At 37.8% G+C, this 18088-nt stretch overlaps 1 protein-coding gene across 8 annotated transcripts in view; it reads left to right on the top strand.

Moving 5' to 3' along the window:
• LOC143038384 (uncharacterized) overlaps positions 1-17657 on the top strand; it is a 64207-nt gene extending 46550 nt beyond the window's left edge. For 7 of the 8 annotated variants that reach the window (XM_076207510.1, XM_076207493.1, XM_076207501.1 and 4 more), the window contains exon 4: positions 14090-17657. In XM_076207510.1, the coding sequence (XP_076063625.1) occupies positions 14090-17099 (3010 nt within the window). In that variant the 3' untranslated portion in view covers positions 17100-17657. Of the gene's footprint in view, positions 1-9219; positions 9384-14089 lie in introns of all 8 variants that reach the window. The other variant, XM_076207547.1, reaches the window with a different exon arrangement.
• The last annotated feature ends 431 nt before the right edge of the window (positions 17658-18088 follow it).

Raw genomic sequence — 18088 nt, 5'->3', positions numbered from 1 at the left:
TTTACAAAGGAAAGTTGAACAAAAGTGAATGTTGTAGTTTTAGAGGGATCAATTTGAGGATAGTTGGAAAGGCATATGGGATTATTTTACTTGAGCATTAGGAGAGAAGCAGGGGAAGTAATTAGTGAGGAACAGTGTGGGTATAGAAAAGGTAGAGGGTGAGGATCAGATTTTTGTGGAAAGGCAGATGCTAGAAGTTTCTGGCAAAAGGTAAGAATGTTTTGTGGGCCTTTGTGGATCTAGAGAAGACTTATGACAGGGTTGACAGTTATTGTGGGAGATATTGCAGATATATGAGATAAGGGAAAAACTGTTAAAGACAATCAAAACTTTGACATGAGTAACAGACCTTGTGTTAGGACCAGGAATGATGAGAGTGGCTTTGAGGTGAGGGTGGGACTGCACCAGGGTTGTTTTATGTCACCACGACTGTTCAGTGTGTACATAGATGGAATGGTGAGGTAAATACAAGGGTGATGGGCTTAGGATTGGAGATGGTTAAAGAAAGTGGAGGGAAATGGGAGGTGAGCCAGTTATAGTTTCTTGATGACTTACTGCCGGTTGCAGTAATCTCTAGAGAAGTTCTTATTCTTCTGTATAGTAAAATTGTTCTTTAGGCCCCATGCCTATTCCTTCACTCAAAGCTTGAGGGGTGAATTAAATGAGGGTGATTTTCTATCTTCATTCTACTACTTGGTTTTGTGAGCTTCACCCAGAGAGTCCCCTTTGGGATCCCTCTACAATACGTCAAGCCACCTTCGTTCTGACATCACTATTTCATTCATCCAATATCCTTTTACTTCTCAAACAAGTGCCACTCCTTAAGGGCGTGAGTTTACCTCCCTGTGCCAATAATTTTTCTCCTCCACCTTTTTCTCCAATCAGAGAGGCTGTTATACTGTTTCAAATGATATTATTACGTAAGCATTATGTCGCAACGGAAACGGCTTGTATGCTTACAATTTTTGCTACATCAGCATTATTTACAATCAGTCACCTCAGTACCTCTCGATATCCCAATCTAAGTTTACAAACACCAGATGGCACTCTGCCATTCTGCAATTCAGCAACTATGCAACCCGAAGTTGGCCATTGTATCATAACATCCTAATAAAATGACTATAAATGTTTACTTCCTTTCCTCCTACCCCTCGATTTACCTAAATGTCTACCTCTATCTACCGGCCTCTTACAATGACACTGCTTGTGTCTAAGGTAGTAATGGAGTATAGGAAGGTACGTGAAAGCAAAGTGATTAGATGTACAAAGGATGAAGGTGGCAGTGAGGTGGAGGTCAGTCATAAAGGAGGCAAAAGTAAGTGGATGATTTTAAGTAGTAGTGTCGCATGTAGCAAGGAATGGAGGAGTGGGTGTGGAGGTAACCTGTAGAGTGAAAGAAGCAAGTTAGGGGAATGAGAAGTGTCATGAGAAATAGGTATCTGGGGATGGATGCAAAGAGATTATATGTACTGTACCTAGTTGTATTATATGGGAAGGGAGCTATGCTCGTGGTCACCTGTCTTTGTATCTTTCAGCATCAATTTTTTTCTTAAAATCTTGAATAGTGTTTGCACGCACTTTTTCTTTATCTAGATTATTCCAGGTATCCAGTACTCTATGTGGGAAGCTTTTTTTTTTTTTCAGATTTCCTCTGTAGTTATCCTTTTTGAGTTTCTTTTTGTGTTCTCTTGTTTTTCCATTGTCCCATTTTAGGAAATCATTCCTATGTAGGATTTCCATTCCTTTCATGATTTTATAAATATTCAGCAGATCTCCTCTTTCTCTTTTGTTGTTCCATAGTTGGTAATTCCAATTTGGACAATCTTTATTCGCATGTTAATTTGGAGAGAGTTGATGCCAACTTTGTCATTGCTCTCTGTATTCTTTCTAATTTATTTATATTCTTTTTAGCATTGGGTGTCCATAGTGTTGCTGCATACTCCACTTTCATTGACCTTAACCACTACACTCCGGGCCAAAATCTCGCGGGCAGCATTAGCTGCCAGACGTACGATGTTGCGTCATAATACTCACATCATAAAAAATAGTCACTTCTTATATCAATTGTTCTCTCTTTCACCCGTGAATTTTGATAACCATAGAAAATGTGATGGAAGCCAGTTTAGAGAGTATGTCAGTTACGCAGGAACAACTACAATAAATATAATCAAGACGCCGATATGGCAGCCTCGTGTATCCACTTGCTCCTCATGCCGCCTACGTATTCGGCACCATATGGAAGAGGTTAAGGGGGTACGTGACACCTGGGAGGGGGGTGAATTTGGTCAAGATATAACATTTTTCAAAACTGTGTTCAAAATGTTTGTATACCATTTATACAATAAATATAATCAAGACGCCGATATGGCAGCCTCGTGTATCCACTTGCTCCTCATGCCGCCTACGTATTCGGCACCATATGGAAGAGGTTAAGGGGGTACGTGACACCTGGGAGGGGGGTGAATTTGGTCAAGATATAACATTTTTCAAAACTGTGTTCAAAATGCTTGTATACCATTTAGAAATAAATCCTGACAAATAATTTTCCAGCTGCGTGCAATTTAAATGTCTTGGGCGGGGTTTAAATGGACAGAGTTAAAGGCGCAACCCACACTAGAGGGAGGCGTGCCACTTAGGACCTTCAGGCGCATCGAATAACGTTGAAATTCAATTGAATTTACACTCGGCCAAAGCTTCATCGGCCAGTACGAGGGTGGAGGGATAGCTCTTGCCAACGTTGAGCTCAGCTGGACGTCAGTTACCTGCTAGCTTGGAAAGGGAGAGTACGCATGTCTCATGAGCTCTCCTGGCAATATACAGTATTACCTTAGCTAGTACATATTACTCATTAGTACAGTCATCATGGGTAGCAAAAAGAACAAAAGAACATCTACAATGACAAAAAAACAACAGTTAAAGATGGCAAACAGTCAAAGACGACTAGCCAAGACCTCACCACCTCTCACTCCACCACTGCTCTCACTTCCACCTCTCTCAACACCTGTAGCCAGGTCTACACCATCAAGTACTTCATTCATCTCGAATACAGCAAGAAAATTAGATATTAGTTCTGAAATTGTACAGAGGGGAGATAAGAATGAACATGAATTTTATGATTACGGAGAAGAGCAGTTTTTTGCAGTGGATAAATTCACTTGTTAGATGCCAGTGTGGTGAGGAGATGTGTGTTGAAGTGATAGGAGAATGTGGAATGGTGAAGACATTTCAGGCAGAATGCAATTTGTGCTCTGAAAAGAGCAAATGGTGTACTTCACCAGGCAGTGGAAATGAAAGTTATGAAGTACATAACAGAGCTGTGGAGGCCAGCTTACACTGTGGGGATGGTTATGTTGCAGTACAGAAAATGTGCATGGCAATGAACATGAAAATGATACATCACAAGACGTTTAGTGAACTTAGCCATCATATTATAGAGACCAGCATAAAGAAATATGAGGAATTCTTGGAAAAAGCAAAGGAACATATACATACAGCATTAGAAAAGGATGACCCAACTTTACTGGAAGTAAAAGAAGTAAAAGTTACTATTGATGGTTCGTGGAGTAAGAGAGGATTCACTTCCAAAGGCACCCTCTTTCCAATGGTTTAGATACCCCGAAGACCCCCAGCAGTGAGGTTTCATATGAAGAAACCGACAAAGATGCAAAAAAACAAATTATATGATGGTGTCGTCTGTGCGTCGCCACTACTGTGATATACTTATACTTTAGTTTTTCAGTATTTAAAGTACTTATAATTGAAATATGTCGATGATGTTTACTGTACTTACCCATTATATAATAAGAATTAAGCCATGAAAAAATAAGTGAAATTGATGAAACTATAAGCAAGTTACAGATGCAGTGAGACCTCTTATTAGCGGACATTAATTAGCTGTGTTTGCGGTATTTTCGGTGTTTTTGGTGCTGTTGTTTAGTACGTGCAATCACAATGCCACCCAAAAACCACTCCAAAACACCGAAAAACAGTGAAAACACCGCAAATACAGCTAATTAATGTCTGTTAATGAGAGGTCTCACTGTATATTTATATTTCAAGTTGCCATATCTCCGTTCGATATTTTTTTTTACTTTCTTTTAATCATAAAAAATGTAAAATATATCAGATGTAGATGAAACTTACAGGGAATATTACATTTAGGAACTTCCAGGGCCAGTCATTCGAAAAATTTTGATTAGGATGAAAGAGTTAGGAGTAATAATGGGAACAAGACCAAAATTTTTTTATTTTTCACAATTTTTGCCGGACATTAAAATTGAAATGCCTGTATGCAAAAGTATAAAGGAAATTGTTCAATTACTCAATGACCGGCCCTAGGTGTACCTACTGACCAATCATAGCCAAAATATATAACAAATTGGTCCACGTATTATGATGCTGTGCACTTTTAAATGTCGTTACTGGTATACGTATATGTGTACATATGTACACACATTCTGTTTCACCTAAAATGTAGGCAACACGGATACCTATTTACCTGAGAAGTTTCAGCTCTTTACTCTTAACCCCTTCAATACGAGCCAAAATCTTGTGGGCAGCATTAGCTGCCAGATGTGTGATGTTGCGTCATACTACTCGCATTATAAAAAACAAAGTCACCGCTGTATTAATCATTCTCTCTTTCACCCGTGAATTTTGATAACCATAGAAAATATGATGAAGCCAGTTTACAGAGTATGGGAGTCACACAGGTACAACTACAATAAATATAATCAAGACGCCAACGTCGGCATCCTCGTGTACCCACTTGCTCCTCATGACGCCTATGTAGGTGCCACCATATGGAAGGGGTTAATAGTCTAGAAAATGACTCCTAGGTGTTGCATACCCCCTTAATAGATTGAAGGTTTCTCCAACTATTTTATTGATATGTTTGTCTAGTGTCACGCTTTAATGATTCAGAATCCTCCTCTGTTTTTACTTTCTTTAGTATTTTTGCGTCATCTGCGAAGAAATTCATATAACACTCTACTCCTTCATCCATGTCATTTATATATTTGGCAAGCATGATTGGAGCCAGTACCGAACCTTGCAGGACACCCACTTATTACTTCTTCCCAATTCAAGTATTTGTCTCTAGTTACTACCATAATTTTTTTTCCCAGTCAGGAAGTCTTCCATCCATTCCAATAATTTTCCTCTGATGCCACCTATTGATTCTATTTTTCTTATTAGTTTCTTGTGTGGTACCTTATCAAATGCTTTTTGTAGGTCTAGAAAGGCACAGTCTGCCCATCCATCCCTTTCTTGTATTATTTATCTTAGTCTTGAATAGAAGCAGGTCAGGTTTGTTGTACATGATCTTCCTTGTCTAAATCCAAATTGATTTGGATTCAGTATAGTTTTTTCTTCCAGATGTTTAATCCATCTACTTTTGGTAACTTTTTCACATATTTTTGCTAATGTGCTTGTTAGGCACAGTAGCAAAAATATGTGAAAAAGTTATCAAAAGTAGATGGATAAAACATCTGGAAGAAAAAAACTACTGAATCCAAATCAATTTGGATATGAAGGTGCAATTGTGCCTACAACAATTGGGAAGTCAGTACCCCATACTTGGGCATTGGTTACATGTTATTGTGCAGTATAAATATCATAGTTGCATGCAGCCAGTGCTTTAGGGACCGATTTAGGATGCCCCTATGGACTAGAGCCACACATCATTTGTCTAGGTCAGAGTAAAATCTCTACCCCTAGAGGAATAATGCTACTTTTTGCTATGACTACCCCTCCATTATGTGGTTCCCAAGAAATTGTTCTTTAACACATCTTTCAGTATACTATTTCTTTTCCCCAGTGTTCCCTGTAGTAGAGGGAGAAAATAATTCTGCCACTGTGTTTCCCATGCAAAATATTAAAGGTGACAAAGTGGGACAAGGTGATGGGACTAGGTATCCTGCTGTCTGTATGCTTATCAATAAAAAATCTAGTCTTGAGAGGATCTGGCAAATTTCCAACCAGAATCCTAAAACTTGGATCATTAAATGTTTGTGGTTGTGGCATAGATTAAGATAAGAAGGAAGAGATACTATATTTGTGAAAAGGAAGATTGACGTGTTGGTGCTAGGTGAAATTTAATTGAAAGGGGTGATTTTCAATTCGGGGGTGCGGTGGGGAGAGTGTAGTGTTGGGAGTGAGGAGTGGGTTAGAGAGGGAAAGAGTAACTGTGATAGTAAGTGATGAGGTAGAAAAGCATGTGGAGTGGAGGAAATACCTTCAAAGTTAAATTGAGTGAAGATGAAACTGGAATGTGAGAAGTGGGTTTTTGTAAGCACATATAGGTCTGGTAATGAGAAGTGTGTAGAGAAAAGGGAGCCTTTCTAGATAAATGTGAGTGCTTAGAGAATTTTGGGAGGAATATCAATGTAGTAGTGTTGGGAGTCTCAATGCTGGAGTAGGGATGAACCAGTAGATGAAATAATAGTGAAGTTTGAAGTGCTAGGTAAAAATTGTAGTAGAGACTATATTTGAGATGTGTTTAGAGAGTTGATGATAGAACATGGTGTTTAAGAAAGTCAAACATAAGTATACATGGGGAATGGTGGTGGATGGAAAGGTGGTTAATAAGGTATTGATGGACTATGTAGTGGTATCCAAAGGAAGGATATGAAGTTTGGAGTGCTAGGTAAAAATTGTAGTGGAGACTATATTTGAGATATGTTTAGAGAGTTGATGATAGAACCTGGTGTTTAACCCCTTCACTCCGGGCCAAAATCTCGTGGGCAGCATTAGCTGCCAGACGTGCGATGTTGTGTCATAATACTCGCATTATAAAAGATAAAGTAACCCCTGTAATGCTCGTTCTTTTTCACCCATGAATTTTGATAACCATAGAAAATACGATGAAACCAGTTTACAGAGTATGGGGGTCACGCAGGTACAACTACAATAAATATAATCAAGACGCCGATATGGCAGCCTTGCGTACCCACTTGCTCCTCATGACGCCTATGTAGGCATCACCGTATGGAAGGGGTTAAGAAAGTCAAACATAAGTATACATGGGAAATGGTGGTGGATGGAAAGGTGATTAATAAGGTATTGATGGACTATGTAGTGGTATCCAAAGGAAGGATAGGAAGAGTTCTGGATGCCCATACTCTTAGGGAAGAAAGTGGGGGAGTGTCAGGTCATATTTTGGTAGAAGGGAAGTTGAGTGGTGGATAGGTGGAGAAAGAGGAAATGAACAGAAGGTAGAGAGGTGCTTAGAAGAAACAATTTGAATGAGAAGGAAAATGATAAAGAATGCCAGAAGGTGAGAGAAATGTTGGAACTGGTGAAGGATAGAGAAGAGGTGGGAGTAGAAGAGGAATGGGTTTGTAATGAGGAAGTGACAAGGTGTGCAAAGATGTTATGTGGGATGAGACGGATGGGAGGGCATAGAAAGAAGGGTAGTAAGTGGTGGAATGATGAAGTGAAGATGATAGTAGAAGAAAGGAATTGAGCACATGTGGATTGGTTGCAAAGTGGTACCCAGTAAGCATATGAGAGATACAAGAGAGAGATGAAGCAAGATGTAAGATAAAGGAGGCAAAGAGGAGAGCAGATGTAAAATGGGATAGAAATATAACATAATATTTTGAAAAGAATAAAAAGACTTTTTGGAAAGAAGTTGAATGGGGTGGGGGTGAGTCAGGTAAAGAAGAAAAGGTTAATCTCTTCACTCCAGGGCACATCGCACATCTGGCAGCATTAGCTGCCCGATGTGCGATGTTGCATCAAATAATTGCATTATAAAAAATAAAGTCAGTGCTCAATCGTTCATTCTCTTTCACCCATGTATTTTGATAACCATAGAAAATATGATGAAGCCAATTTAGAGAGAATGGAGGTTACGTAGGGACAACTACAATAAATATAATCAAGATGCCGATGTCGGCATCATCGAGTACCCACTTGCTCCTCATGCCGCCTACGTAGGCATCACCATATGGAAGTGGTTAAAGAGTTATGGGGGATGTGAGTCAGGTAGAGAGGAAAAGGTAAAAGGTACAAATGGACAGATGTTAATGGAAGTGAAGGCAGTAAGGGTAAAAGGTAGAATATTTTAGAGCATTGTTGTTGTTCCCATGGCTGGAATGATGTTTTCCCGTAAATCCATCATAGAGTGTATATTGTGCTATTTGTGTGTGGTTGTGTACAGTGCAGTCTTCCATATAGTATTGAATAGTATAGGGTGAAGTATTACATCCTGGACAATTACCTGTGATGCAGTCATCCAACCTTCTCTGGTAGCTTAGAAGGGCTGTGCAGTGGCCGCACCACAGTCTGGCTAGGTGGGCTGTACTTACCTAATTGTAGTATACAGGAAAGGAGAAATGCTTGTTGGATCCTGTCTCCCATTCTCTAATTTTTTAACTTAACTAGACTCAAATTCATGTACAGTTGCAACTTAATCTATACCCTTGATTTCCAATTATCATATTTAGAATTGTACTCATGTATTGTTGGAACTTGGGCTATATCACCTAAGGTATTCCACATATGCATCTATATGGAATATGTATTTCTTTATACCCCATAGACATATGATCTTTCTTAAGGGAGTGTTGGATCACTTTATAGAGTAGGTGAAATTAAATTTTCAAATATGGATTTAATGAACTTAGGTATAATAACCCCTTACATTAGTGTATAATTCCTCAGGGTATTGTGTTCCTCCCATGAAGATATAGTGAAGATATAGTGAGCTCTAGTGAAGCTCTAATTACTTAATGGAAAACCCTTCCACATCATTCAGATTGGTATGAAATGAACAAAAACTATTGGATTGATTTTTTATTAATTTGTTTCTCTGAATAATTAAAAAATGCTGCAAAATTCAGGTTTCATAAATAGAAAAATGAAAATATATCAAATTTCTTTTATTTTTACTGTAGAAAATAAGAGCACAATGTTTTCTTTCAAATGAAACAAAAATTACAAAAATCCATAAAGAACAACTGAAGATATCACAACAGAAAGAACAAAAACATAAACTTTACAGGATGGGGGATTTAAATTTTTGCGACGATTTGTTTGATAGTTGCAATGTATAGCAAATCTCCAATTTTCTCTTTGCTAATGAGGTGTGAGGTGAGGGTGAGTGGTGTGGTGTGGGTGGAGGTGTAAGGTGGGCATGGCTAGTAGATGCTTGCGGAGTGCTGGGTGCAGCTGTGCTGCTTTTCTCTGTCTTTTTCATTATTGTTTCTATTTCAGGCACTCATGGGCCCTCTCTTGTTTCTTGTTAATTTTTCCATGGTCACAGCAACAATACAGGGTGAGGAATCAAAATTGTTGTGTACAGTGAGAATGCCAGGAGCGACGACACCTTACTTTGACCTTTTCAAGAATACTGGTGCCCTGTCCACTGTCTTTGTGGGGTATGCTGGTGGGAGGAGTTGCCAAATATCTCCATAAACACAATTCTGTAGAAAAAAACGAAGTAGCTATAGAAATGTTGATACTATTTCAATATACAGAATGTTTTTTATGCAATGGGGTTGCCAGAGATTGCCAATATTTGATCTATTTTATGCTGTATGAAAAAATAGAAACGAAATACAGTTGTATAACTTTGTATGAGTGTTGCCACCATCATAGAGTTTCTTTTGAAATATTTACCTAAAATTTGCTCATGTACCAGAATTTTTCGAATGATCACTGGCGACACGCCCTTAATTTATTACCATCACCTCTTAAACCCTTCCATCATTAATCAGGATACACCTCATCTGTCAATGCAATCTGTCCATGTTAGTGATGTGAACACAGTAATTATATCACTTTCTCTTTGATCTTTCAAAGATGACAGACCCAATACTTTATTTCCTCATGTGGTGTATCTACCAAGCAGGGGACCAGTTTGCTTGCTACCCTTTGTATTCTCTTGATCTTGCTTATATCCTTCACTCTATGTGGGGATCATATTACTGATGCATATTCCAGTCTTGAATGTATCAGGGTTCCAATGAGTTTTTTCATCATCCCTTCATCCATATAGTGGAATGCCACTTTAATCTTCCACAGTAGTCCATATCTCCCCCACAATCCTGCTGATATGTCTGTCAGATGACAGGTTGTCTTAAATCAAGACTCCCAAATATTTCTCCTCTTTTGCTTTTATAATGGTTTCACTTCCCAAGGAATAGATTAAGGATGGCCTTTTGCTACTGTTTCCCATTTCCAGTACTTTACAATTCTTGATATTGAAATTAATTTCCCATTCATGGCTCCATGAAAAACTAGTATCTAGATCTTTTTGGAGTAGTCTACCATCCTCCTCATTGATCACTCTTCTCATGATTTTTGCATCATCTGCAAACATGTTGGCATAGCTTGTTCCTTCCATCATGTCATTGACATAGATACAAAATATTATTTGTGTAAGCACTGACCCTTGTGGAACTCTATTTGTTACTGCTCTCTAGCTTGACATCTTATCCTTTATTACTATTCTCATGCATCTTTCCTTCAAAAAGTCTTTCATCCATTCTAGTAGTTTGCCATTCAGTCCTCCCAACATGCTCCACTTTCCACATAAGTCAACTGTGAGGTACTTTATCAAATACCTTTTCTGGGTCCAAGTACACACAGTCTGCCCACTATGTCCTTTTGGATGAGAGAGGATTCAGAGAGATGGATTTTAGGGAGTCTGGCATGCAGCAATGGATTGTCTTTCAGTTTGTTGATAGAGCAGTGAGTGATATGATTATGGATATGCATCTGGGCTCCAGTGGTTGTGGAGGAAGAGAAGAGTGTGTGTGATATAGGTTGTTGGATGTTGTTTTGATGTTTCTTGGTGTGGGTGCTCTGCTATGTAGTGTAGTGGGTATGCTGTGTTTGAAGAGGTTGTGGCAAGTGTTTGTGTGCCTCTCTTGTCAACTCACATTTTAGTGAGTTGTTGAATGTGGAAGAGGATAGAGATTGATTGATTGATTGTGGCAGTGGGAGGAGCTAAGAAAATGACTATGGTGGAAGAGGAAAATGGAAGAGATGTAGGAAGAGGTGATGTACAAGGAGCTTTGAAAATTATGAGAGCTAATAAGACACCTAGGTTGGATGGGTGTTGTGCTTAGTGTCTGAAAAAGGGAGGTACAGTTATAGTGGAATGGCTACAGAGGTTTTTGTGTTTAAGGGAATGCAAATTGACAAAAAGTAAGTCTTAAACTGTCAGGAAGTAGATTTAACTTGGAAGTGGATAGAAACAACTCTGCCAACCATGTAGTAAATGAATGGAATAAGCTTCCAGCCGAGGTAGTGTAATGTAGTACAGTTCAAAGTTTTAAGATTCATTCAGATAAGCACCTAAGCAATATGCTGTAATGCCTATTTATTTTATTTATTATCATTTAATTATGATTTATGTTTACTTTATATTAATTATAAAGTATTTTTATATATTTTGTTTAATATTTATCATTATTTATTTTATTTATTTATTTTTATTTATTTATTTATTTATTTTTTTTTTGCATGTGACCTAGTTGTGGACTAAAAGGTCTCCTGTTGACATGCTTTTCCTTTGTAATTCCTTGTAATCCTTAATATGATTCCTCTCTACAAAAGAAAAGGGGACAAATGTGAATTTAGTAGTTTTAGAGGGATCAGTTTGTTAAGTGTATTTAAAAAGGTGTATGGGAGGGTTCTGATTGAGAGGATTAAGAAAGTAACAGTGAATAATGGGTGATGAACAGTGTGGGTTTAGGAAAGGTAGAGGATGAAGTGATAAAATTTTTGTGGCAAGGCAGATTTGCAAGAAGTTTTTGGGAAAGGTTAAGTATATATGGATTTAGAGAAGGATAGACAAGGTTAGACAGGAAAGCACTATGTGGGGGGTTGCAGATATATGCAATTGGGGAAAGCTGGTAAGGGCAGTTGAGTTTTTATGAGAGTTGTAGAACTTGCGTTAGGATTGGAAAAAGAGCAAGTGGTTTGAGATAAAGGTGAGGCTTCATCAGGGCTGTCATGTTGCCATGGCTGTTCAATGTGTTCATGGATGGGGTAACAAGAGGTAAATGTGAAAGTGATGGTCAGAGGTAGTGGACAGATGTGGTAGGTGCGTCAATTGTTGTTTGTGGGTGACACTGGGGGGGGGGATCAGAGGAGAGTCTAAGACAGTTAGTGACAGAGGTTGTGAAGGTATGCGATATGAGAAAGTTGAAAGTAAATATGGGTGAAAGATGATGAGATGTATAAGGGGAGAGAGTGGCAGCAAGTTGGAAGTATGTCTTAAAAGAGAGATGCTGGAAGAAGTGGGTAGTTTAAGTATTTGGGGTCACATGTGGAAATGGAGTGGGGGTAGAGTTTAACTAGAGTGAAGGAAACAAGTACTTGGGGGATTGAGAAATGTCATGAGAATAGGCATCTGGGAATTAATGTAAAGAGAAGATTGTATGAAGGGGTAATTGTGCCTGTAACATTATATAGGGGCAGAGACTTGGAATTTAAGAGAGGTAGAAAGAAAAAGTTCAATTGCATTTGAGATGAAATACAGTGAGTCCTCCTTATACGGTAATTCTTTATCCGGTAAATTCACAGTTACGGTATTTGGTAATTACTACCCTTGATTCTATTTACAGTATTTTCATGTCAGTAGGGGTGACTTTTGATGTGCTGGAACACATATCCTATTATTACATGTTATAATGGGTTTGGTATACGGTAATTTCAATTTGCGGTAAGGTTCTCGGGAATGTATATGTACTGTATAAAGAGGATTTACTGTATCTGAGAAGTATGGTAGGAGTTACAAGGTTGGATAAAGTGAAAAATGAGAAGGTGAAGAGGGGAAGGGCAGAAAAGGAGCTGGCAGATAGGGTTAGTGAAAGATTATTGGGATGGTTTGTGCACATGAAAAGAATGACTGAAGAAATATTAGCAAAAAGAGTGGAAAGCAGAGATGGATGGAGTGAACATGAGGGAATGACTGAGGATAAGATGGATGGGTGGGGTGAGAGGGGCTTTGAACAAAAGGGGAGAATGTCTAATGAGCAGGGAAGGAAGAAGGCAGGGGATAGGTGTGAGTGGATGATAGTTGTGTATGGATGATCTTTTGATGCAGCTCAAAGGGATTTCTTCCCATCTCTATTTTTTGCATGAGGGGACAAGGATGGAGGGTTGGCATGTAAAGGAAGTAGACCTGCTGTGGATGTACTGTGTCTTGCATTGTTTCTGACCTGGGTAGTGGACAAGAGACCGGGATGACCCTTCATCCATGAGATGAGAGGGAACACATGAGAGTGGAATGGGTGGGAGTGGGTGCATACCTTGGCTGGATACCTCATAAGGGGGAAGAGGCCTTTGGTATATAGATAGAAAGGAGAAAGTTAAATGTGTTTGAGATGAAGTGTTTGAGAAGTATGGTGGAGACTACAAGGGTGTATAGTGTAAAAAATAAGGAGGTGAGGAGTAGAGCAGGGATTAAAAATGAGGTGGCAGATAGGTCAGGAGAAAGAATACTGGGGTGGTTTGAGCATTTGGAAAGAACAAGGAAAGACTAGCAAAAATGGTGTTGAAGGCAGAGTGGATGGAGTAATGTTGAATGGTAAACTGAGAATGAGATGGATGAATGTAGTCAAAGGGACCTGGAATAAAAAGGTAATGTCTTATGAGCAGGGATGGGAGATGTCAAGAGATAGGTGTGAATAGAGAATGGTTTTTAATGGACAAGATATAGCCCAAAGGGACTTCTCCTGATCTTTTCATCTTCTTCTTCTTTTTCTTTCATGAAGGGAAAAGGAGATAGGGTCATCTTTTAAATGAAGTGGCAAGGGTGAACCAGTTTATGATGTCAGGCTCTGCTGTGGATATGCTGTGGCATGCTGCATTGCTTCTGACCCAGGCAGAGGGTGGGAGGCAGGAATGGCCCTTCCACAAAGAGCCAAGATAGAAAGGAAACAAATGTATGATGGATGGGAGTGAGATGGGTAGGAATGTGGATGCATGCCTTGGCTGGCTATCTCCCTTATAATGGGAGATATTTTTTTTTTTTTTTTTTTTTTTTGTAGTGTTTGTATACATGTACCTTTGTTTATATCTTGTATTATCAAAGAATAAATAATTTTCTAATAATTTTTTCTTCTTTCAGAAATATACTTTCCTTGGAGAAATTCGTTACTGAGAATCGAACATCAAGCACAAGTAGATCTTGTGTCATTGCACTGTCTGGTGTTTATGGCAGTGGAAAATCTACTGTAGTATCACAGTTAGCATACCAGCAATCAAAAACTGATATATTCAAGCTAGTTGTCTTTGTGAATGAGAAAAGGACAGATGAACAGCAAAACCCAATGGATATGTTTTTTTCTGGCTTGAAGAAACTTGCACCTGATCTGTTTAAAGACAATGAAGATGAGCTAAAGGAAATGGTGAAATTGCATATGAGAGACATATTGGTCATCTTAGATATTGATGCAAACTGTCCAAAGAAAATGGCATCATGTATTAGTGAGGGGAATTGGATTATTACTACATCAATTGACTTTGAAGCTGAGAGATGGGAACTAGACAATTTACATGTATTAAAGGTTAAACCTCTGGATGAGAATCAGGTGACAGAGTTGTTGGGTAAGCTGAATCAAGGTGAGAAGTATGAAAACATTATGAAAAAATATAATAATTGCAATTGTAAAAAGATTTTGAACACACCTGAGCTAGTATTCATTTTTAGCAGTGTAAGAGGAGATGCACCCAATACCTCGGAAATTACCCTCATTCAGTGCTTGTATGACAAGAAAATGGAGTCTTTAAAAGAAAAGGAGAAGAGTGTTATATTAGGGCTTGGCAAAGAGGCATGCAATGCCATTAGCATGAAAAATGATTATGTCAGTGAAAAATTTGATTGTGAAGAGGTCATAAGTAAAAGATTTTTAATCACGGAAGAAAAGCGACAGAATAACTTGGTTACTCGCAGAAAGTTCTCACATACTTTATTACGGGATTTTTTGTGTGCTAAATACTATATTGAAAATCCTGTAGTTACTTTTAAAAAATGTCGGCAGGTACCATATCTTTATAAGAGATCTTTCAAATTAGCTTGCTATTTAGCAATAATAACTGGCAGGTTTAAAAAATTTGAGGTGCACATAAAAAAATATTTGTCATGTCTTTTCACAACTAAAGGGAGGAAGGATATTGAAGCATTCCAGAGTTGGGGATTTATTTTCCATATTGATGAAGCTTTCTGTACTGATAAAAGGAAGGAGAAAGCAAGAATGACTATTATAACTTTCTTAGCCAATCTCATAGATAAATATGACAAATGGTATTTTAACTGTCAGGACCTCAGAGAGGAGAACATTAAGATTTTTTGTGATATAATAAAGAAAATGAAGGTTAATAAAGAAAAAGTTGTTACATTGAAGCTATGCATTGATTTCTTAAACTTTGATGTGGGAGACATATTATGGAATGCTTTAAGAAGTTTAGAGGTATTTCCCTTCAAATTATGTGTAAAGGTTAATGTTATTGACAGAGAATTTCTGCATAAAAGATGTCTTGACTGTAAGATTGAAAAAAATCTTAAGGATTTCTGTCAGAGTATCAATGAAAGATGCCCATCTCCCAATTTGTCTATTCTAGAATACAAAGGACCCATGTTGTTGTCAAAGACTCTAGAACCATTGGGAAGTGAAAGTCCTCTAAAGGGGCTTATATCCCTTAAAGTGCATGTATTTGATATATCTAGTCTGAATAAGCTCTTGCATTGTAAAGAGTTAGAGTCTTTAAGGATATTAGATATTACTTTTGAAATGAGTTCCCAGGAGGATGTGGAAAAATTGAATCATTCTTTCTTTGAGCAAAATGATAGAGTAAGGATTTCCTTAAATATAGTATATTACAAAGCAATACAGAAACTTCTTAACAAGATTGCTACTATCAAGTGCCTTACTTTTTTAGGTATTTTAAATGTAACTCTGGAGGATCTCAGTGGAAATAACAAAATTAACTTACAGAATTTCAGAACATTAAAAACATTAGAATTGAAAACCAAAGGAGACATGGATAAAGAGGATAAAGATATTCCCATGGATGAAATAAATGTAACCAAGTTAGATTTCTCTAATAAAGTTGTTCACAGTGGCATTGCTGTAGAAGGTGCATTTGGTGTGAAGAAAAGTAACCCTGATAAAGGTGTCATGGATGAGAGTATGGATGTCACAGGTCTTACAGACCAAGAGGATGACAATAGAAAAAGGAGTAGGGATGTATGTGAACCCATGAGCTGCTACAACAGTGGCTGGCAGGAAGCTTCAAAATCACAAACCAATATTCTTAGTAGTATTCTTTTGCCAGAACAACTGTATTGCCTCATATTGAATGGCTTTAGAATAAATGATGCAAGTTTTCTACATAGGTTAGATAAGAAACGGGTGATCATCACTTCAGCTAAAGTAAGAGTTTCTGACATCCCAGGACTCCTTGGAGAGAGTTTGGAGAAAAAGTATGTAATTAGGAAAAAACAACGTTTTTCAGAAGAAGTAAGGGATGAATTGAGAAGACAGCCTCAGCCTCGAGGCAAAGAAATTATCATCAGGCAAGATGGTATTGACGAAGATTGGACCTATTTTATCAAAGCAGAATTCAATCATGTGATTAGAGCTCTTCAGCAGTTTGAGGGCTCCATGTTTGCTTATAAGAGTGGTAAAGTAACTTTTCGTAAAGATGTATGTGGAGACATACGAATCTGCCTGCCCATGGAATTACTGGTGGATGAGATGATCTCAAGTCATTGTGAAAATCCATCAGGTAAAGAATGTGAATTCTTAAGGGACATTTATAGAACTCTGAGTTTGGTACAGTATATCACCTTGGAGGAAACATCCCTTTCACGTGAAGGTGCTTACTCGTTTGTAAAAAACTTAATTAATACAAAGAAAGAAACAACTGAAGGGGGAGAAATAGACCCATTTCATTTCTCAGTAATAACATGTGAATGTATAAATAGAAATTATATTTATGGTTCAAAGCTATATAAATTTGTTGTAGATTCAAAAGAACTTGCTAGATTCTCTCTGTCTTGTAAAAAAGGTTGCTGTGATTTTTGTAAATCAGTAAAAGGGGTTATTTGGATCAATGGAGAGAAAGTTGTGAGTTAAATGTAACTGTTGCCTTATGTTTCACTGACTAGGAAAAAAAATTGAACTGTTGTGCTTGTTATATCAGCGCAAGTCAATTACTATGACAATCAGGAGGAGGAGGAAGATGCAGAAGATGGTAGTAGTTGTTGGTTGCTCTTTTTGCATGAAAAATTGGAGGAGAGTCAAAGTTTATAGACATCTTGAGCCCAGTCCAGAAACTGAGTGCCAGTCTCTCAGGGTCTTCAACTTCAGATGGAGGTTAGGGTGTTGGATTTTGAAGACAAACTGTGAGAAGATGATTTCCTCTGATGTGCGTCTCAAAGGACCATAACTAGTAAGGACTTGGGGTCATTCCAGCTGCTTCTGGATAGGTGGTGGGTACAATTTTGAGATTTTGATGGTTTTTATAATTGTCTATATATATATATATATATATTTTTTCATCTGTTGTATAAATACTTTTTCCCCAGTTTTCTTTCCGCAATGAAACAATAGTCCTGTTTATCCTAGCATTGTATAATGTCTAGAGTGAATACCATGTTTACATGTTACTGTAAATATATATATTATAATATATTCAACAGTGTTTATTGAATCCCTAGATTGTCAATATATCCTTTTCCTTTCCTAAACTCATGTTGTTCCTCCCTAATTACTCCTGTACCCCTCTTAATGTAATGCTGGTTATGAAACAAGTATTGCTTTTCTTAATTTATTCTATGTTATTATACCTATAATTACAACCAGCAAAGGATCTCAGACCAGATTCCAATTTATGCCAAGACACTTAAAATATATGAAAAAAACTGTAGTAGCATGACATGGAGTTAGGCATATGGAATGAATCGTCCAATTTGTTCCTGACTTCCACCACTCTGTGTGAGAAACTACTTTTTTTCAGAAGAGATCTGGGGGGAAAAAAAAGTTTCCCTCACAGAGTGGTGTCTAGAACAAATTGGACAAAACAACAGTACATGCAAAAACCATACAAGAATTTAAGAATAAAC

This window comes from Oratosquilla oratoria, chromosome 2, assembly GCF_046742065.1.
Source record: "Oratosquilla oratoria isolate Oo_2021 chromosome 2, ASM4674206v1, whole genome shotgun sequence".
NCBI classification, from domain to species: Eukaryota; Metazoa; Arthropoda; class Malacostraca; order Stomatopoda; family Squillidae; genus Oratosquilla; species Oratosquilla oratoria.
Note: the sequence above shows the minus strand (reverse complement) of the source record. Positions and strands in the feature narration are given on the sequence as shown.